Source organism: Drosophila yakuba, chromosome 2L, assembly GCF_016746365.2.
Source record: "Drosophila yakuba strain Tai18E2 chromosome 2L, Prin_Dyak_Tai18E2_2.1, whole genome shotgun sequence".
Classification (NCBI taxonomy): Eukaryota; Metazoa; Arthropoda; class Insecta; order Diptera; family Drosophilidae; genus Drosophila; species Drosophila yakuba.
In genome coordinates this window covers 12,586,155-12,606,865 of record NC_052527.2, presented here as the reverse complement: position 1 = coordinate 12,606,865, position 20,711 = coordinate 12,586,155, and the positions used below count along the sequence as shown (strand labels likewise).

Genomic DNA, 20,711 nt, shown 5'->3' with positions numbered 1-20,711 from the left:
GAGATGTTGTGCCCATTCTGTCAGTTGTAGCTGACGTAAAAGAGGGAATTACTTCAGAGATTTACGCCAACACCATCTCATTGGGGTCAACTTTGAGAGAGAGCTCCCCCAGCTTATTAAATATATATACATTTTGAAACCCACTTCCCCACCCACTTGAGGTCCCCTCTCTCCAGTTTTAAGTTCGCAGCATACTCAGGCATATACTCATCCACACTCGAGCACACTCCATTCAGAGATCAAGATCAATGAAACCTATAAATGCTAATTCTAAATAGCCAAAAGATCCAATCCAGAAACTCAATCTCCAATTTGTTCGGCCCGCAAGGCGCTGCGAAAACCCAAAACCTCGAACAGATACAAAGACACGGAACCTATACTACTGAGCCCCACAACTGAGCCCACATACATTGTACATGTGTAACTATCCAAGAGTCCTCGATGTGCCTACGAATACACGAACACACAGATACAGATACACTGGAACATACATAAACGTACGCTTTTTGATTTCCATTTTGATTGTGTCATTTGTTTTTGTGTGGTTGTTATTGTATTTTTCAAAACAAAAACGAAATTCTTTTGTTTCAGGAGTTACAATTCTTCTATCGCTCACAGTGTTTCTCAACCTTGTAGCTGAGACATTGCCCCAAGTATCTGATGCAATCCCCTTGTTAGGTAGCGATTGCATTTAAAACATACTTACCAAATGCAAATATATATTCAAATTTGTCAAAACAAAAACCAAAGAATAATTAACAAAGTACTTAATATGATTTACACGTACACGCCAAAATATATGTGTATATATAGCCGTATATATACATATATATGTAACTACATATATATATTCATGAATATTATTGTTATTGTTGTTACCTATATATATACATATCTATTACGATTATATTACTCACACACATTGCTAAATTGTTCGCATATATAATCCCCAAACAAACCAAAGCCAAAAAGAAACCAAACCGAACTTAAACTTAAATAAAGTATTAGTCTAACCAACCAACCAAGTCAAACAGTATCCAACTCTAAAGTGACAAAGTTGTTAAATGTTATTTGTGTACGTCGTACTATGTTTACTAATTACAGCAACTTTGCTAAGTACTTACTAACTTAACTTAACTTAACTTAACTAAACCAAAACCAAACTAAACCAAATCAATTCTGATTCTAATTCCAACTCGTTCTCTCTGTCCCAACATATCTTCTGAATCGTTCTGAACTTGAAGTTAAAATATCAAATACAATATATATCGAAGCAGTTTCTTAGTTGATCATACTATCTTCTGTTGCCTCTACGTCTCTCTCTCTCTCTATCTCAATCTCTCTCTATCACTCTGCCTATACCCCGCTATATTCATTTGAACAATCGACAATCTTTTTGGTTTGCTTCTTATTCAAGTCAACTTAGATTAACAACAAGTCCCCAGCTAGCCAGCAATGAACACAGGTTAGGGCAGTCTTTTAAATGCTATCGTTATCTATATGTACTTCCGTTCTGTAATTCCTTCACTTCCGTTTCCGTTTCGACTTTCTCTTCAATTTCCTCCTCCAAGCCTCATTGAAGTTCGTCTTATCGAAATTCGACGATGCCGCACACATGATCGATCAAATTCTCTTCAATATATATACTCCATTCCCTGAATTAAAGCCACGATGCGTTGATGATGTAAAAGATACACAAACTATTCTTTCATTCCAAGCCAATTTGCATATATGTATGTACTTAAAAATTCGAGTTTAACAATTTATCTATTGCATCGAAGCGTCGTTTTGGCAAGTTCCTTCAACAAATATTCTACTCGTGCAAAACTAAATATACGATTATGTATTCAATATATATCCGAACTATATAACTATATATAACTGTTATGTATTGCAGTACACCTTGCTTGTACTCTTTTCGCTTCGTTCAAACCGTCACTCCCTCAATTTCAACCCATATGTAATTACAAAAGATACTTATGAGACAGATTTCAATGCAAGTGAGTTTGGGATAATACTTGTGAAAAGAAACGAAATACTATGCTAAATGATGTCGTCGTAGAAGACACAACAAATAAAAAGAAAGACATCTATTACAAAAAAAAAAAGAAAGAAGTTTTATGTCTTGTATTGTATGATTTGACTTTTTTGCTAACAGCTTTGATTTGTGTTTGATTTGGTTCTCTCACTCTCACTATCAATATCAATATCACTCTCACTATCACGCCACCCAACTCACTCGCTCATGAATAGATAATCGAGTTTTGCATTGCTCCACCATCACAGCCACAATAAGAAGATATATTTTTCACCCTCGGTTTGTCCATGATTATTGTCACCATCTTGAAGCTCGTTCTCGTTATCGTTATCGTTATCGCTCGCTCACCCGCCACACAGGAAACTCTCAGTCATGACCACGACCACCCAACCACCAACCACCCACGAACCACCCACGAACCACCCACAAGAAGCCACCCACACACGCTACTTTAACTATCTTAGCTACCCTGCTATCTGTGCCACCCAAAACCCACGCAATTCCCCGATCACATACGTATTTCCCATCCAAAACCCTGACCTATGCGACCTCACCTTCGATATACTGTTTGACCCATTTCTCGGAATGATATTTTTTGCTTGAGAACCTTTTGAGAACTCAAACTGCGAACGAAATCTTTCGAATATAAATATAAATTAAATAATGCCTTATATGTACATATATGTATACTGATCGCTCGATTGCACAACTGGTATTGCAAAAATATCATTTCGCTGAGATCCGCTTGTTGTGTTCGTTTGTTGAAATGGGTCGCGGATTTGTTTGCTTACAGATAACAAATAATAGATAACCACTGTCCACTTGGAATGCACCAACCATCCCCACCTACAAACAACGAATAAATCAAATATGAAATATCAAATATTTATATGCTTTGAAGAACGGGCTAACTTGTGTGCTAACTTGTGTGTTGTGTTCTCTGCGAGAAGGTTCAGCCAAAAAATATCATTTATATATCTTTATCCCCCGAAAATAGCTCTGTGCGAAGGCGAGCACCGATCGAACTTGATCAAGGACTCGCCTCTGTTTTCCCATCCTGAATCCCAAACCAGAAAAACCCAACCAGAAACCAATGACACTGGGACCGAACTCCAGGACTGAAAACCGAAGGCGATCCACGAGACTTGCACACGAGATCTGACCAAATTTGACCAAATATTTTGCAGGTGTCACTATACTACTGTCGCAAACAGTTTTCTCCCTGCTGGTCGGCAATGTCATTACGAAAACCAGCGAGGCTGTACCGCTCTTAGGTATTCGAACTTTCAATTGACTCGTTTGTAACTTTGAGTTTATCATTTCAACATCCAAACTAAAATTAAATTCTAGAGCTTTAAAAACAACCAAACTCTTCTCTCTTTTAGCTGATAAATCAAAAACAAATGAATATGAAAACCAAAAAAAAAAAAAAACGATTGTACAAAGTACTTATTAGACATAACGAAAGTTTGCGCTAAAAATCAAAAAGTGAATCTTGTAAAAACCCAACTAGACCGACTAAAGTAGGTAAAAGAATGTTAAGCGATGAAGAGCATGTTCCAACTCCAACTGGATAAACACGAGATGCAGATGATGAACCAAGAGTATTTTTGGAACCCAAAACTCAAAACCCAAAAACCCCTAACCCCTAACCCGAAAACTAACCCAACCGAACAACCTCCGCTTCTTTAGACTTTTGGCTGAACCTCTTTGACTCTGCGAGAGACTCCAACTAACACGATAACCACACTCGATTCTATCCCGATTCTATCACTTTAATCGATTCCATCAATTTGCGACTGTGGGTGCTATAGCCTCGCTTGTCCACCCATCTGCAAATCGGAATCGCTATGTACATATTTAATACTTCGCTTATGGTAACCGCAATTAGGCATTGTTCCTCAAACCCAAGTATCGAAAGCCCACTAAAAGCAATGAACTAATGAAACCGATTACTCAATCATAATTACCTATTCAGAGAGCATACAGTAAACTGCAGAAACGTTAAATCAATTGCAAACACATAATCCGTTCGCCGAAGCAATTAAAATATCAATTCCCAGCATTCTCTAGAACAATTTTAAATTTACATACCCCGACACAGAAAACCGATGACCCCAGTCCACCAACAAATTGCCTGCTTTAATTAGAGTAGAAGGAGCGAGGACAGTAAAGTCTCAGAAGTAATATATTAGTGTACTAAGAATGGGTATTAATGCTCAATTAAAACGTCTTCCAAAGCTTACATTGAAAAGTATCTATTTTCTAGGGATTTTACTGTCCTCTGTTTCAAATTCGTCTTCAATTCTTAGAGCCATACCAGCGCATGACGCCTAATCAAAGTAGTTTACACTAAAGTGCATGCAGAGAATGAAACCTAAAAGTATTTAATTAAAAACCCAAACGTAGTGGCTTCCACTAGGCATTACTTAGTAGCATCCGCAACGTAAAGTAACATGCGTAACGTAACATAGTCACAGCATTGTAACAACACAGTAATTTTGATTACGCTACTTTCTCTAATCGAAATCGAAAATCTAACCAAAGTCTTTCATGTAATGAAGCTAAACTAAAGTAATGTTGTACTATTTTATGTAAATTATAATTTCAAGCTTCTGTTCTTAGTGTTTTGATGATTTTGAGAGACCCCAGAGCACCACTCTAATATAGGCATTTTCTCTGCTCTCTCTGTTCACCCCACAAACTGCCATCCGCAAACTGCAAACCGCAACCCCAAATATTCCGCACCTGAATCCTTAGGCACCTACTTCAATTGCATCATGTTCATGGTCGCATCGTCGGTGGTGCTGACAGTAGTGGTGCTCAACTACCACCATCGCACAGCGGACATTCACGAGATGCCACCGTGGGTGAGTCCTCCATCACTTACATCCCTCACTGTTCCGCGTGTGATTGCCAACTCCTTTACATAACCAGATCAAGTCCGTTTTCCTACAATGGCTGCCCTGGATCTTGCGAATGGGTCGACCTGGCCGCAAGATCACACGCAAAACAATACTACTAAGCAATCGCATGAAGGAGCTGGAGCTGAAGGAGCGCTCCTCCAAGTCCCTGTTGGCCAATGTCCTCGACATCGACGACGACTTTCGGCACACAATATCCGGCTCCCAGACCGCCATCGGTTCATCGGCGTAAGTTTACCACTAAATTATCTAGAATTTTCTGATTAAAATGTTTGGGAAATTGAAATCTGCAGCAGCTTCGGTCGGCCCACAACGGTGGAGGAGCACCACACGGCCATCGGCTGCAATCACAAAGATCTTCACCTGATTCTCAAAGAATTGCAATTTATTACGGCGCGCATGCGCAAAGCCGACGACGAAGCGGAATTGATCGGCGATTGGAAGTTCGCGGCAATGGTTGTGGATAGGTAAGAAAGTAGAAAATACCATCTTAGGTTAAATGAAAAACAAATCTAGATTAAATATCATCTGACTGCTAGAGCACGATGGAAAATGAATTGACTTCCTTTTAACAAGCAAGTCATTCCTTCTAGTACGAAAATAGGTTTTCAACCAAACATTTAGGTTGCCGTGCAATAAGTTACGTGATTTGGCAATCACTTTTTGATTCAATATCTGTGTTTTGTACCATTTCCAATCACTATACCATGGTGCATCCACACTCACCCACACGGTAATGGACTTTAAGTTATGTACTCGCGATTGGGTGTGAATTTACTGTACCAAAACCGGCAGCTTTCGACAGCCGCCTGCTGTGCACGGCAAACAATAAGGCCACACGACTTCCGGCGGGATAAACGCACACAAACACACAGTGCCTCACGCATGCACGCATACACCAGCACACACACATACACACACAGTCATCCGTGCACGTGGTTCAAATATTGAAAGATGGCCGACTGCCGGACGCCATTTTGTTGGGAAGGCCGGCTGATTTGTTTGCTAACCCAGCGCTCTGCTTGCTCTTCTACTCCACAGATTTTGTTTAATTGTTTTCACGCTCTTCACGATTATTGCAACGGTTACCGTGCTGCTCTCGGCTCCGCACATAATCGTGCAATAAGGACGCTCGAATTAGGTCATTAAGCTACGGATACGTCGGAAGCAGACGACTAGTTAAGTTCTTTTTCAAAAACCAAAAACTAGCAAAGCTGCTTCGAAGCAAAGCAAACAAAAACAAACAAGAAAAGAAAACTACAAAAAAATAATAAAAAATACAAAATTGTTAATTACATTTTTAAGTAAAGACAAAGAGCAAAGAGAAAATGTTGCAAGAAAAAAAAAAATAAACCTAACAAAATCATGTACTAAAAAATATTTTATGGACAAACCAAACAAAAAAGCAAAAATTACTGCCGTACAAGAACCGAAAAAGTGTTAAGTAAGCTACACACGCACACAAAATTATAAGAGTTAAGCAAACAACCAGAAAGAAACAACAATTTGGTTAAGGATAGCCAAAAAAAATTGGTGCAGCAGGACGAAAAGGACAACAAGGAAACATCGCGGGACAGGACACTCAAAGGTTACATGTGTACACCCACTGACACAGACACACTCACATACATCTAGGTAATTGTATGTACAATAACGGAGTTATAAGTTAATTAATATGCTGAGTTGTTATAATTTATGTAAGGTGAACGGACGACAGACACACACACACATGGACACACAGACACAGATACGGATACACCTAAGATATATGATATATGTATAAGATATTGTTCCTATGAGACATTAGATATGTATTTAAAATGGCAACACACTCACGTACAGAGACACACACACACACACACACACACCGACACTGAAGCACTTAATTGACAAATGCAAAAACAAGGGAATGAAACCATTTATTCGTAGGAAAGGACGAAAACAGGATAGGCACTTAAGGACAGTGGGTTGAGTGGGTACAAGTTATGGTCTGATGACCCTTTGTTGTTTTGTTGTCTGCATTTTTGAGCTCTAATATTTCCGCTTTCGGTTTTCATTTCGGGATCACGTGGACCAACACTATTTTGTTTGATTTCCTTCATTCCAGTTTGCAAACAAAATATGATCCCAGTGAAGAAACCCTTGCGAAATCCCATTTGAGTACATAACTCACTTTCATTTTACTTGTCTTGTAATTTAACTTGTTCGTCTTTTGGAACGCTTTTGGAGAGATATTTGCAAGATAGCTGATTGTAAATGGTAACAAACTGACACATAATTATGGATATTAACAAAGGTCTATATATACATACATATACTCATAGTGAATTGAATTAATTTTTAAAAGACGCATTCACGAACACGGAAAGGGGAGGGAGGCATGTTCGGTGAACATCATGTTTTTAGAAAATTTATTGTTGAAATATTGTAGCGAATTGAGTAAGCATTAAGGGCGAATGAAACCGAGTTATAGTCACCAATTAATTAGTCAAAGTAATAATAAATGGAAATTGAAAACCAGAGATCCCAAAAACCGAAAAACCGAACTAGCAATACAAGATCAACAGGTGTATATATATTTTATGACACATATATCACCGCATATATACATACACATATATATATGGATATATTTTTAATAAAACAATACGGAATCGAGCAAAACTAAAGACACTAAGCAGAAGAAGCTAAGCAGCGCAAGAACAGAAACCCACTATCAAATAATAAAACCAAAAAACCAACCAACCGATCCCAAACAATGCCACTCGAAATCACAAGAATAAATCACAATTTTGTTGGAAATTTCGCATAGTTTTCGGATGAGTTCACCCTGTCTATATCTATGTACTTACGTATATCCCTGTGTATTCCTAGAAACGAGCTTCGAATTTTGTCTACTTTACTCTGCTCTCCCCCGAAAAATAAAAACATAAAGCAAAACAGTGATATTTATGGTATAGCCCCCAAAAAAGACGAACTCAAACACTCTTTCCGGAACCCACCTAAGAAACCAAAAACCAAAATCAATGAAAAACCTACCTCCTTGTCGAATGAGAATGATAATGATCGAAGGACGATGAAGCATAGAAACACTGCCGAGTTAATCGCACTCCTCTGACCCCTTGCAAAAAAAGTGAACCCATTTTCTTATTTATTTTAGTCCTGCCAAAGAGAATTTCTAACAGAATTGTGTGACGAGCAACCACTTTTGATAGCCAGACGTAAAGTTTACTTAACGGATAAACCAGATCGGCCCTATACTCGTACATAGCTAATATGCCCGATGTCAAAATTTCAGAATGTCAGATTGTCAGAGGGAAACCAATCGAGTGCTGAATGCTGAATCCACTGAAGGAACTGCAGATCAGATCTAAGCGTTTAAGGTGTATACACTCACTTTGTATGGTTTATTTGCATTTAGGTACATTTAAATTTAGATTTGATATGAGACGACTTTTACTTGCGCCCAGAGCGATGGGTAATCCTACCGAAAACTGCTCTGTCCCCATGAGGTTGTTGTTTTTCGAGGTGCGAATTCCAATTGAAATTGAGATCTTGAGTTGAAGTATGAGAATCGGAATCAGAATTAGATGTGAAGAGGTAGAGTTGCGGAAGGTGTGTGCATTTTAAATTTAATTTTTTTTTATAATTAATTTAGTGCTAATCTTTGAGCAGCTAGGCGCATAATTAGAACTACGTACGTATATGTGTATGGATGTCTTTTTGATAAAAAGAAGCTGTTTTAAGAAGCAAACCATTTTCTACACTCTTTAAAAGATTGAACTCTACATGTACGAGATTATGTATAATACAAGTAATAATAATTTAGCGTTAACTAGGCAATTATAAAATGCGGTGACCTGCAAAAGGAGCCATAAACTAAGCGTCCTACATTAGGAGAGGTCGACCTTCGACCTAAGCGATTACCAGAAATAAAGTTAAAAAGTTGGTGCAGTTGCGAGGGAAGGCAAAAACTAAAAAAAACGATAAACGAATTTAAAATTGATAATGAACATGAAATTACCACGAAACCAAACTTGTAGTGAAGCCAAGTGCTTTTTCATTTGAAAACTCTACTACTCACTTACGACTTACCTACTTTGCAAGTATTAACTAATTTCCTCTGATCAGAGTTACACGCAATCGCGAAATGCAAAAAGCTAATTACAAAACGGTTGGTACACGCCCAAAACACACACACAGTCAGACAATGGAAAATGACAAATGAAAAATGAAAGCATTCGAATTGTTCGTATTACAAACAAAAAACAAAAAAATAAAGAAACCAGCAAACCGAAGAGTTCGAATTTCGTTTCAATTGCACTCCGCATGTTCTCCAATACCCCAGGGCAATTAAACAGAGTTCAACAATAAATAGAGCATTAAAAAACCGATTCGAGACACTTTTTTAAACAAGGCAAATATATTTAAAATTAGCATTTAACTAAATGACAAGAAAAACGTAGTCTATAAACTGCGAATGTTTAGCACTAAACTGACCCGAGCAGAATTCTGCCAGCCAACCCGAATCCAAATCCAAGCCTCCACCTGTGTCCCAAGTCTAACTACCACATCAATTTAAATAGCTAATTGCATAATTATTAAACCGTTACTGAATTTCTGTCGATTGCCAATCGCGAAAAAGAAAAACATAAAATCTTCCCAAAAATTATGCATGTAAAAAAGGAAATGGCTAAGAAAAAAAACCAAAAAATTAGCAAGAAGTCTGTTGTCGATAAGAATTATTGGCAGACAAATAACTTTCGTCACATTGACGATAATAACTAATTTTAAGCGAAAAACAAAGGAATTAATTGATTTAAATAATAAACAAATTAATATTAAAAATCGAGAGACATGATTGCAACAAAAACACAAAAACTGAATAAATATTTATTTTGAAAAGAGAATTGAAACAACCAGTTGTTTTTCTTTGGAACACAAGCGGCGCAGGAAAAAGGTATATCAAACTTCGCAATTTTTGTTATTAGTTATTATGAGTGGGATTATTTGAAAAATAACAGTTTGTTATCGATTTTTGAAAGCAGTAAATCGACTGCCCCAAAGATGAAAGAAAAATACTGAAATATAAAGATGCTTACTGCAACTTCTAACAGACGCCAACTTAACAGTATTTAGCCACACTGTTGTTTACATGTTTTCTTTTCTCTGAATTTATATTTACTTTGAATTTATATTTGCATTAAGTTAATAATAAATCCATGGACCTGCGTAAACTGTGCCGTATTTGCTTCGTGGACAGTGCTTCTGTGGATATTCGGGAGCACAGGAGCAGCGGCAGCTCAGATCAGACAGTTCTCCAGCTGATAGAGGCCATGTTCGGCAGGGTAATACCTTTGAAATGGTTTGAACATCAATGAATACGATAAATATTCCCTAGAACATAGCGCTTAATCTTACTGAGGAGCTGCCCATGATCTGTGATGGCTGTCTGGGGGATTGCCTGCAGCAGTACGCCTTCTTTAGGAAGCTAAAGTTCGCCAATCAGCAGCTACTGCAGCTCTACAACGAGGCGGAGGTAGAAATGTGCCAGGCGGAGAAGCATCCCAATGAGGAACAGCCCGAAAACCAGGCTGATGAGGAGTACGAGATGCTGGAGGAGTTTGTACCACTGGATTATGTCATTTTGGAACCCGACCATCCTACAGAAACAAGAGAAGCGAGAAGAAGGTCGAACAGCGGTCCAAAACCCTCACAAAGGCTGGCCAACCAAGATTCACTGATTGTCTCCGAGTTTCTGCCTGCCACCACAGCCCAACCACGTCTGGATCTATCCGACTCAGAGCTGAAACAACTTCAATCCCCAGCATACGAGATGCGCACCGTGGACTATGCGGCCGTCGAACTAAAACACTACAACCTGGACGAGTACAACGAGGCTAATCGCCTGCTGGACGTCGAGCCCAGTGGCAGCCAGGCCATCTACAAGTGCCAGTACTGCCCACTGGCTTACGCCTCGCCCCAGTATCTGAAAACACATGTGCGCAATTCACACGTCTGCAAGTACTGCACCACCGCCTTTGCCAAGGTTCGCGATCTCAATGAGCACATCCGGCACAAGCATTCGCAACACCAGTGCGTCGTCTGCTCAAACAACTTCAGTACCAGCAGCAATCTGAGGGCTCATTTGAAGAAAATTCATGGAGTTCAGCTGCCCGCACAGGTGGCACTGCTGGATTACAGGCCAGCCAGCCAGGATCGGGATAATCCTCGCACCTAATAAAGTTAATATTACGTAGTTACATTGATCTTGTTTGCTAGTTTATTTGCCAAAATATCTGGGACTTTTCACGAACAGGATCCCCCTGTTGGATATCTTCTCCATTGATGTACATGGGCGTAAACTCCCGGTAGGCTACACAAACGCGGCGTTCCTGGACATCCTCGCGGAGTACAGAATGCTCGAACTGGTACCTCGCTGGTCCATACAACGCAATCAGGGAGAGACTAAAACGCAGGAATAGTAAATCAACGATGAATAGTGGACAATAATTCGACTTACTTTGGCATAGGAATCCGCAACACCTTTCCTTCGAAACTGACAAGTTGGTCCTCAATCAACAGAGGCGCCACCAGTTCATTTTCGTAGCTAGCCACCAAGTCCAAGTTATACTTCCCCGGTTGCTGGACTTCGTAGGGAGTCAGAGTGAGCACAGAGTCGCCGAGGCAGTTGACAGTGACCACTCGCTCGCCCCAGATCCAGCAGTCGTCCACGTGCGGATCTATGCTGGCCCCTTTGCTGGGCTCGTACTCCAGGGAGCACTGTTCGATGGTCTGAAAGCCACGAAGCAGGGGAACCTCTTCGAAGCGCCGCTGCACGTATTCCGTTGTCCTGGGGAATCCTGCAAAGGATCCCAACCGCAGTTTGCGTTTCTTGAAGTTGGTCTTGGGTCCGAAGTTCTGTTTTCGCCTGCCGCTCTGCGAGATGTCCCATGGCAGGTCGTCCAGGTCGGCTATCAGTTGGGAGCCTTCCTCCTCACTGAGGAAGTTCTCCTGCACCAGGATGCCCGGCAGCGGAAGGCCCTCATCCTTTTTGTGATGTTCATGATCCTTTTGGACTTTAGTGGTATCCCAACCGGGCTGCAGTAGGTCGCACTGGATGCAGTAGGACCAGGCTTCCAGTTGCTGGAACTGTTCCTGCAGCGAGGGCTTCGCTATCTGAAAGTCCTGTTCGCAGCCTAAGCAGGTGCGCACACCCTTGCAACCGCAAGGACGAATTGTATTCATCCTGAAATTGCGCAAAAACACGTTAATAACAAACGGCCAGTGTGACCGAGGGTCCAATATATACCGCTAGTTGGTCTTATAATAAAATACCAATCGATTTAAAATACACAGCTGTAAACTATAACAGTGTCTGTAAGCGGAATATTGGCGGTCTGTTAATCATTTTGAATTTAGACACTCTAAAATTTTACTATAATTTTGCTTTTGTCTAAAGATTTTAAGTTTCCTATTTAAGGCTCAGCTTCAAATAACGTCTTTAATGTGTTTACAGATAAGTTTTTCCCGATTTTCCACCTTTAAAAATTCAAACACAAAGCTTTACGTTCTTAAAATATTTTATTTTTTGTATTTAGATTTAGTTTGCTTTGCACAAATACTTAGTTTAAACCTGTTTCAATCAAACAAATGCTGCTTGGTGATCAAATACTAATCGTTTTTTTTTCTTCCAGCTAGTCTTAAATTTTCTAGCCGAGCTGAATCCCAATATTTCCAATATGGAACAGGGGGTAATATAGGGTGGAGATCAGCCCGGGCGATGCGGTGAATCCTCTTCTCTTATCTCTTCTTCTATCTATACAAATGGAGCTTGGGTGATCAGTCTTTTGGTGCAGATCCAGCTGCAGGTGCAATCGATCCGTGTCCATCCATTAGATTTTCAGGCAGCTGCGATGGGAACCACAGCGGGCGTAGACCTCCTCGAACGAGCGGATGAGCTCGTCCATTCCGCGAAGCAGACCCTCCTCGCGGTTTCCCGGCGTCCAGGCACTTCGATGGTCCACCCTCACCTGCGGCGGCAGCTCCCGGCACTTGGCGAAGTCAATTAGCCAAACGCCAACCCGATCGTCATCGTAGACGATGAAGATGCTGGAGCCAATGATCTCGTGGCGGGCGAAGAAGGACGACTGCTCGATGACCAGGCGCATGTGCTTCAGTCGCTTGAGCAGCTCCTTTTGCACGGATCGCCGAGCGGCCAAAAACTGTTCAATGGTCTGGGCAATTTGTTCGCTGCTTCGGCAGGTCTTCAAATCCTTAACTGGAGGTCGTCCGCGCAGACGCAGTGCCTCGATCCGGAATCCCTTGGAGTGCGAGGAGGACAGCGACTCCCGGAAAGTCATGTACCGCAGCTTGGTGATCGCTCGTGCCTCGTGCTCCGCCGCCGTGGGAGCTCCCGCATCCACGGCGATCATCTTCTGATAGAGATCAGGTCTGAGCTTAGCATTGCTGACCTCCGATTCGAGGAAGGTGCGGCTGCCCATCTTGATGTCCATCACACACGGATCCCGGAAGCCGGCCAGCAGATCCTGCAACTCAATGAAGTGCTGCGATTGCATCTCCTGTATTCCAAAGTAGGCGGGCACTATCTGAGCGGTCTGTGGTTCCTGGCAGATCAATCGGTAGGCATGCACTTCGCTATCCTCCAGTCCTGAGATCCGTTTGCGCACTATTCCAGTTGATGTGGGAACAATGCTGGAATATAAGAAAAACAGGAGCAGTTAGTAATTTACCTTATACAATGATCAAGGCTGATAAAATTGTTGTTTATGAAGTGTTTTCTAAACAATTTAAATATGTTCTAGGATTCTTACCTCTCTGGGTGACCGGAAAGCTGCATCCAGCCCTGTGGCTTCTGCTGCGTGTGGGCCTGTTGATGCTGGAGGAGATGTGGCGTGGCTGGGGCACTCAGCTCTAGGGCGTTCTGGAAACAAAAGAAAAAAATGATCTTAGTAAAGGAGAACAAGAAATACGCATTCATTGATAAATTGCAGTTATCGCGCCTGCGAACGGGTTTGCTTCGATCTTTTTTGCCAGAGGGAAACATTACTGTCCGCCGGCAGTGATTATAAATAATCAAACAAATTTTATTTGCCAGCCGGAGGGCCACGCCCAACTCGCAGCCTCGTAAACGTGAAATTTATGAAGGTAGTACGAAAATCACCAACTGGCTAACCGATCGCACATTGTCCGAGGCTCCTGACCAGGAAGCACTCCGGTGGAAAGTTTCTGGCCAATTGGCACTAAACGAGTGTGGAAACAGCAAGGGGTACTTACAATGGCCAAGAACTTGAGCAGGGACATCTGAGCCGGATCCTGCGACTGGATGTGATTCTTCTGTGCCTGGGCCTGGGCCGCTCTTTGGAGACTCAAATAGTCGGCCAAGTTGTCGCAGTTCTCATTGGGTATCCGCTGTAACAAAGCAAAAAAAGAATAAATTAGTTGGGTTGTGCAAGAAAGTGATACAAAATATTTAGCAGTGCATTGCATTTTGTGACTCACGGAGGCGCTAATTAATTATTCAAACCGAATGCATGGGTAAATGGCGAAAAATTCTAGGCGGCCCGTTTTGTTTATGCTTATATAAAAATGCGGAGCCACTTGATGGGTCGTCGTGTGTGGTTTACGACCGAGATCCCAGATCCCCGGACACTGCCGTGTCCCTAATGAGGCACTTAGTATGCAAAGTTGACGTTTGTTTTTGTTTGCTGTTTGTGCTGCCTATGCGAATTGAGCCATAAGCATTGGCCATAACAAATAACGACCTGTCAGCGTACAAGGCGATCCGAATCAATGCGTTCTGATCAGAACGAATCCGATACAAACCGATACGATCCTCACTCCGCTGCTTTGCTGCTTTGATTAATTGACTAATTAAGGCAAATGCCGCGAAACTTGTTTGTGGCCCCCCATCTTATATGGCCGCCTATCTGCTTCTGCTCTTGTTTTCAGTCGCTATCTCCCCACTATTATCGTATCTTAACTGGCCAGATAACACTGCGTATTCTTAAGCAATACCCTACCAGCCTTACCAGCCGTAATCTCGGGTTAATAGCATTGCTGCAATGGCGAGCGATCTTTACGTAAGTTGGTAAATTTGCATATGTGGCACAAATTCGTCACGCGTTCCCTTTTCAGGGCGCTGGAGGGTTGGAAAAGGGGTGGTGGTTGGTGCTCAATGGATGGCACCACAGTGAACACCCGTTGCCAGGGTCATCGCTCCTTATCAGCGTTGTATGGTATGATCTTGGGCTTATCATTTTGCGGCAGTTAGCGGTTGGCAAATATTTGATTCGAGGGTGCAAATACACTGGCTTAACTGCTAAGTCCCCACAGATATGGGTTAGAGATAATGAATGACGACCAACGACCAACGCGATCATACTGATTTCAAAATCGCTTTGAATGCGAAATTCCCCGCTAACGGCGCCTAAAATTGTAATTTTCAAGACCTGTTTTTGGTCCAGTTCTATTGGCCTCTCCGCTCGAATTTCCATATTGACGGTTAACCAAAAAGACACCCTATTATGTATTAATTAGGCGCTAATAAGATGTCACATTCGTTTGAGGTGGAGCGCACACCGCCTATCGAATTCCAATAATCAATATTCGAGGTTCGTTGGATTATTGGATCGTTGGATCGTTGGATCGTGTCGTCAGCACTGACCTTTATCGAGAGTTACATGTTACGCTCTGGAGTTAACGGGGATTTAATTATAGCTACGATCGGAATAATCGACGTCAGCGGCATGTATTCATTGACTACTTGCTTTACAACTGCATTTACTACAGATTGCCAGCGAGCCCATTAAATAGTCCATATTCGCACATTTTTGCACGTACACCACCTGGTTGAAATTAGCACATGGGCATTCAATTGGATTAGAGTTAAGTACGTCATACTGTGGGAGAATCTGGGCCCTATTACTTCATTTTTATATGCTAGTGGTATTACATGTTTAATTATCTCATCACCTGGATGAGATTCGCTCGTGTGTAATACATTTTAGAGAAATCTAGCTAAAGGAAAAACCTCAGCGAAATCGCTTCTGACAGATTAAAAGTTAAAACCGCAATGTGAACAAAACAATAATTAACTTTAACTCTGACATCGTGTTACCCGACAAAAAATTACAGCACTTTTCGCTTGAGCGATTCACATTCGCATTCATTTGAGTTCAAATTCGAGATCGAAATCGGGATCTGAGTGCGTTTTAGCCGCGTTTTGGTCGCGATTTCAGCCACATCGTTATTTTTAGACTTTATTTTTTTTTTTTATATTCCGGCGTTTAACTAAGCCCACAGTTTAGTAGTGTTTATTTATGACTACTTAACATTTTCTATAGCCGCCGGACGAACGTGTTAACCAACAGAAACAAAATAGCAACGAAAAAATTAAAGCACACCAAAGAAGCAAATAGAAAAACAAAAAATAAAAAAAAAAAAACTTATACCTTGCTCAAATAAATTTATGCGCGTGACGTCAGAGCGCTTTGACTGCGCTGTTAATCAACCTGCCGAATTAATTCCCATTTAACTGTCTAAATGTAAGGTTCTTGGTCTTGTTGGGGTTCACCTCAGGTTCGGGTCCATCCTAACCCCGAAGAGGGCCGGTTGCTTTTGACCCTGAACCTGCAGCATGCAACGTGAAGCCGGTTATTCAGGATCCCCAACTCGGTGGGCGTGACTCAGGCGCAGCAGCCTTCGCAGGTTTTCTAGAACACAACCCTGACATTATGATACAATCCCGAGAGAGCCAGTCAAGAAATTGGCCCAGACTGTCTGGGGGGATTTCTTTGATATATATCGATAGTATCGGTCCGTCGGGTGGTTAATTTGCATTGACGTCAATCCGACGAAGGGGCGACCAGGGGGGCTCCCCTGCTGAAGGGAAGGGTGGCAGATGGGGCTGAAGGGGGTTCAAACCAGTTGGCTTAAAACCAAGTTCATAATATCGCAATACCCAACCTATCAGCAGAGGGTTAGAGAGATCCGTGGCCCAGGGCTAAAAAAAAAAACCATCCGAGAACCGAGAACCTAGAATCGAGACCTCACACTCTTTTAGCACCATCAGCACACCATCATTCTAAGTCGCAATTTTAAAAATTCTAGTGGCTGGCAGGTTGGTCATGAGTAACCGTTAGTCGGAGGAGAACCGGATCCGAAATGCGTCAATACGAATCGAATAGCGTCTTGTTCCCTTTACTGCACTCATCACCGCTGCTTACACGAAAATCCACGTGAATCACTATGCGAAAGTTCGACATTCAGCGCGAATTTGAATCAACGAAATTCGAAGCAACATGATTAAGATGCCAACGGATTAGGGGGAATAACCGTGGTCTTACATTTAGAAACTAGATTAGTAGCCCCAAACCCGATCTCCGTGCTTCTAATAACCTTCGCTATGCTCGCAAGCCTTGATCTCTGAGAACCCCAAAATTAAAATGGCCGAAATAAACCGGTGATAGCTGAGGCCGTTAAGAGTGTGGGCCGCTGCACTTGACACTTGAAACGATCAAGAGTGCTCGAAGTGATCACACTGAGAAAAAACAATGTCAATAAACCCCTGAAAGCTACAACAACTGAGTGAAATAAGGACTTGACTGTCTGCCGTCTTTGTCAACGAATCAATTGTCTTTAATGAAACGGAATCGAAATGAATCGATTCGATTGTCCACTGGCGGACAAGCGCGGACAGGCCCGTGTCCAAGTGTCCACATCTCAATCTGCTGGCGATGTGTGATCATAACTGGCCATGTCCGGCTGAGTTACGCTGAGGCTTTAATTAGCGCAGACTAGTAGTAGTAGTAGTTGTAGTAGTATGCAAATTGGCGTTACGTGGATTATTGGAATTCCAGGCCGCCCTCCGGTCTCCCACACTCTGTTTGCCATTCGCATATTTGGGGTGGTGACTGACTGGTGACTGGGTGGGACCCACAGATGTTTCAACAATGTGTCCACAACAAACAGACACAGACGTCATTCACCACCCGAAGTCGAAGTTTACCAGCACTTCGAATGTCTTACTTATATTTGGTTTTTTTTTTTGGTCACTTTCTCTGCATGTTGGCTTTCTACGCGGATGTGGATGCGTTGCCCCAATCCTCATTGACGTCACAATCGCTTACAAGCTTTCTTTTCTTTCGGCCACTTACCTCGTTATTGTTGTTCGATTGCTGCTGCTGTTGCTGCTGCTGCTGCTGCTGCTGCTGCTGCTGTTGCTCCACTTCCAACATCATGGCGCTGCGCTGCTTGGAGGGAGCACTGGTGTCCAGGGCAATCAGCTTCCATAGCTGCTTGAGTCCGATGTTGTCGATGCAGGAGAAGCGCAGCTTCTCATTGGACCAGGCCATGGTGGCGCGACTCCTCGAGGAGCTGGTCGACTTGGAGGAGGCCTTCTTCTCTGGCTTGGCTTGAATGGGCCGCTGGAGCACCGTAGAAGTCATAGTCATTCGGTTTGTGTGTCGTGTCGGTTGCACACCGGGTTTCACTTGGCTGCCACTTGGTATCGACTTTGGAATATGTATCGTAGATTTTCACGGTTTGCGACTTTATGCTCGCCACATTTGCATTTGCATTCTGACTCCACGTCTCGGATTCTCTATATATACATATGTGTGAGTACTTTGTATTTCCTATTCAAAACTGCGTTCTCGTTTCACTTCACTTGCACTGTGCCGCCTTCCACATGGAAACTTCGCTATCTTTATCTAAGTGCGCTTTGTTTTTGCACATTTATCTTTATCGCTCGGCTCGGCTCCGTTGGAAACTGTATATATAGCACTGACGATCGCGGCGAATCGAATGGAAACGGTGGTGGATCCGGCGAGAAACGTGGCGTTACGTGGTCTGGCTGCTCTGGATGGCGACTAACTGGTTTCGCCATATGGCGGCCAGTTTTGTGATCATCGGATGGATCGGCAATCGGCGCCGCTCGTGTTCGGGTCTCGGCAATTTCACGAAGCGCTCTCTCTGTGAATTGGAGTAACGGAGAGTTACGTGGGGAGAGTTCTCTCTGGGGAGCACTGATCGCGAGCGGTGGAGAGAGCACAGAGAAGGTGGGGCTACAGTCGCGGGAGTTTATCGAATTAGTCTTCTGGATATTTCAGGAATGAGCCGCTGGGAGCGATATAGAAAAGTAGGAGGGATTATATCTTAATGTACGAATGTATAATATATAGGGCAATAATCACAGCGCAATTACAACAAGATCACAAAGCATCATTTATATTCGCATTAAAATGAAAATTATAATAATAGTGCGATAAAAACTTTATGACTATGACTACAGGCTACATATTAATTACTCGAAGTGCGCTCTTGCAAAATTCATTTGGGGATAAATTAATCCCTACGAGGCTATTGATAGTAATTATTTTAAATTGAATTTATTTGTTATAGTAATGTTGAGTAATTTAGAAATTTCCTAACAAGCGATCAAGTCAAATTGATATTACTTTATTAATTATTTTGAATTGAATTTATTTGTTATAGAACAGTTGAGTAATTGAGTAATTTCATAATAAGCGATCGAGTCAAATTGGTATTACTTTATTAAAACGAGCTTTGAAACCAAATAGTTGGGTATTTCAACTAAATGTTCCCAACCTTTATACTATCAGTAAACAAATAACTAAATAATAATGGTGAAAATCCAAACCTACCCTACCTTCGTCACATGCCGCGAATTCGAATGAATATAAATGTCATGATGATTCTGCCAAGCCTATTTTGAGATTAATCCATAGTTTACAATACAGTAAACAAGGAATTTCAAATGCCTCGTTCGTCATTCCAGCACATTTCTATTCCAGAGGGCTCGCCGAAGTGCGATCACAACTATTGTTGACTAGGAATTTCACATAGCAAAGAAAGGGAAAACAACCGAAAGCGAATACATTAGATCCAGAGATCCTAGACCAGAAAAACAACATCAGATTTTGGGGTTTTGCGATGCGCAAAAAAGAGTGATCTTGGGACCCCAAGGAACAGACAGATGGCGCCATCTAAGGTCAGGCATTGAACCGTCTCAACTTCTTTCATCTGAGCTGTTGTTGAACTTGGCGAAATTCCCGGAGCCATCTGCAATGCAAATCCTACCAACTGCGCAATGCTTCGGGATCGCTGATTATGCAAACTCTCGTCGAAATCTGCGCCAATTTTGTGCAGAACCATTGAGTTCATGGCCAATGCCACGACATATGCGCATATATATCATGGATTTCGGTACAGATCCAATGCTGAATACCCAAAAACCCAATACACAAGACACAATACCCAATACCGAGTGCCAGTACCAATCCCATCGAGATGCGTGCGTCAGTCTGGGTCTGAGTGACATACAAACCCCGAGTTCGAGTTGCATTTCTGCCCCCTTCGATACCCTCCATGGAGTCCTCCTCCTGCGGATCACATGGCAACTGCGTCAGTGGACGGACGGCGGCAGTCGTCAGTTGTCGGAGGCCTCGTCATTGTAATGCAAAGCCATCATATGCTAATTGCTTGGGAAACTGTCTCGAAATGCATTGAACTTTACGTCTGCAGGCGGACAACGTGGCGTATGAGTAACAATAGTTTCCCGGGCACGTGATCAGCCGGCAACGAGACATTTTCTTCTGGCTACAATTGCTATTCCGGGGCACTCGAAGTGATTAAAAGTAATGAGAGCAACTGGCTGCCGCACTTTACAATTATAGCGATCGATAAAAACAAGAAAAAGTCCCTAA

The 20,711-nt window shown here is 42.1% G+C and overlaps 4 protein-coding genes across 15 annotated transcripts in view; 2 read left to right on the top strand and 2 right to left on the bottom strand.

Annotated features, from left to right (window-relative positions):
• The window catches only part of LOC6527905 (acetylcholine receptor subunit alpha-type acr-16), a 97,373-nt gene extending 87,501 nt beyond the window's left edge, over nucleotides 1-9,872 (top strand). For 10 of the 12 annotated variants that reach the window (XM_039370957.2, XM_039370955.2, XM_039370956.2 and 7 more), the window contains 5 exons: nucleotides 592-678; nucleotides 4,799-4,908; nucleotides 4,976-5,190; nucleotides 5,256-5,429; nucleotides 6,004-9,872. In XM_039370957.2, the coding sequence (XP_039226891.1) occupies nucleotides 592-678; nucleotides 4,799-4,908; nucleotides 4,976-5,190; nucleotides 5,256-5,429; nucleotides 6,004-6,088 (671 nt within the window). In that variant the 3' untranslated portion in view covers nucleotides 6,089-9,872. The remainder of the gene's footprint in view (nucleotides 1-591; nucleotides 679-4,798; nucleotides 4,909-4,975; nucleotides 5,191-5,255; nucleotides 5,430-6,003) is intronic. The other 2 variants (XM_039370959.2, XM_039370961.2) reach the window with 1 other exon arrangement.
• A 218-nt stretch (nucleotides 9,873-10,090) lies between these two features.
• Nucleotides 10,091-11,225, top strand: LOC6527904 (zinc finger protein 236). The gene is made up of 2 exons (XM_002088940.3): nucleotides 10,091-10,310; nucleotides 10,364-11,225. The coding sequence occupies exons 1-2, from the start codon at nucleotides 10,185-10,187 to the stop codon at nucleotides 11,201-11,203; spliced, it is 966 nt and encodes a 321-aa protein (XP_002088976.1). The 5' UTR covers nucleotides 10,091-10,184; the 3' UTR covers nucleotides 11,204-11,225.
• On the bottom strand, nucleotides 11,223-12,266 carry LOC6527903 (alpha-ketoglutarate-dependent dioxygenase alkB homolog 4). The gene is made up of 2 exons (XM_002088939.3): nucleotides 11,486-12,266; nucleotides 11,223-11,430 (listed from the first exon to the last, which is right to left on the bottom strand). The coding sequence occupies exons 1-2, from the start codon at nucleotides 12,208-12,210 to the stop codon at nucleotides 11,241-11,243; spliced, it is 915 nt and encodes a 304-aa protein (XP_002088975.1). The 5' UTR covers nucleotides 12,211-12,266; the 3' UTR covers nucleotides 11,223-11,240.
• Nucleotides 12,267-12,527: 261 nt separating this feature from the next.
• LOC6527902 (inositol-trisphosphate 3-kinase homolog) lies at nucleotides 12,528-18,871 on the bottom strand. The gene is made up of 4 exons (XM_002088938.4): nucleotides 18,141-18,871; nucleotides 14,260-14,394; nucleotides 13,797-13,906; nucleotides 12,528-13,677 (listed from the first exon to the last, which is right to left on the bottom strand). The coding sequence occupies exons 1-4, from the start codon at nucleotides 18,435-18,437 to the stop codon at nucleotides 12,858-12,860; spliced, it is 1,362 nt and encodes a 453-aa protein (XP_002088974.1). The 5' UTR covers nucleotides 18,438-18,871; the 3' UTR covers nucleotides 12,528-12,857.
• Nucleotides 18,872-20,711: the final 1,840 nt, after the last annotated feature.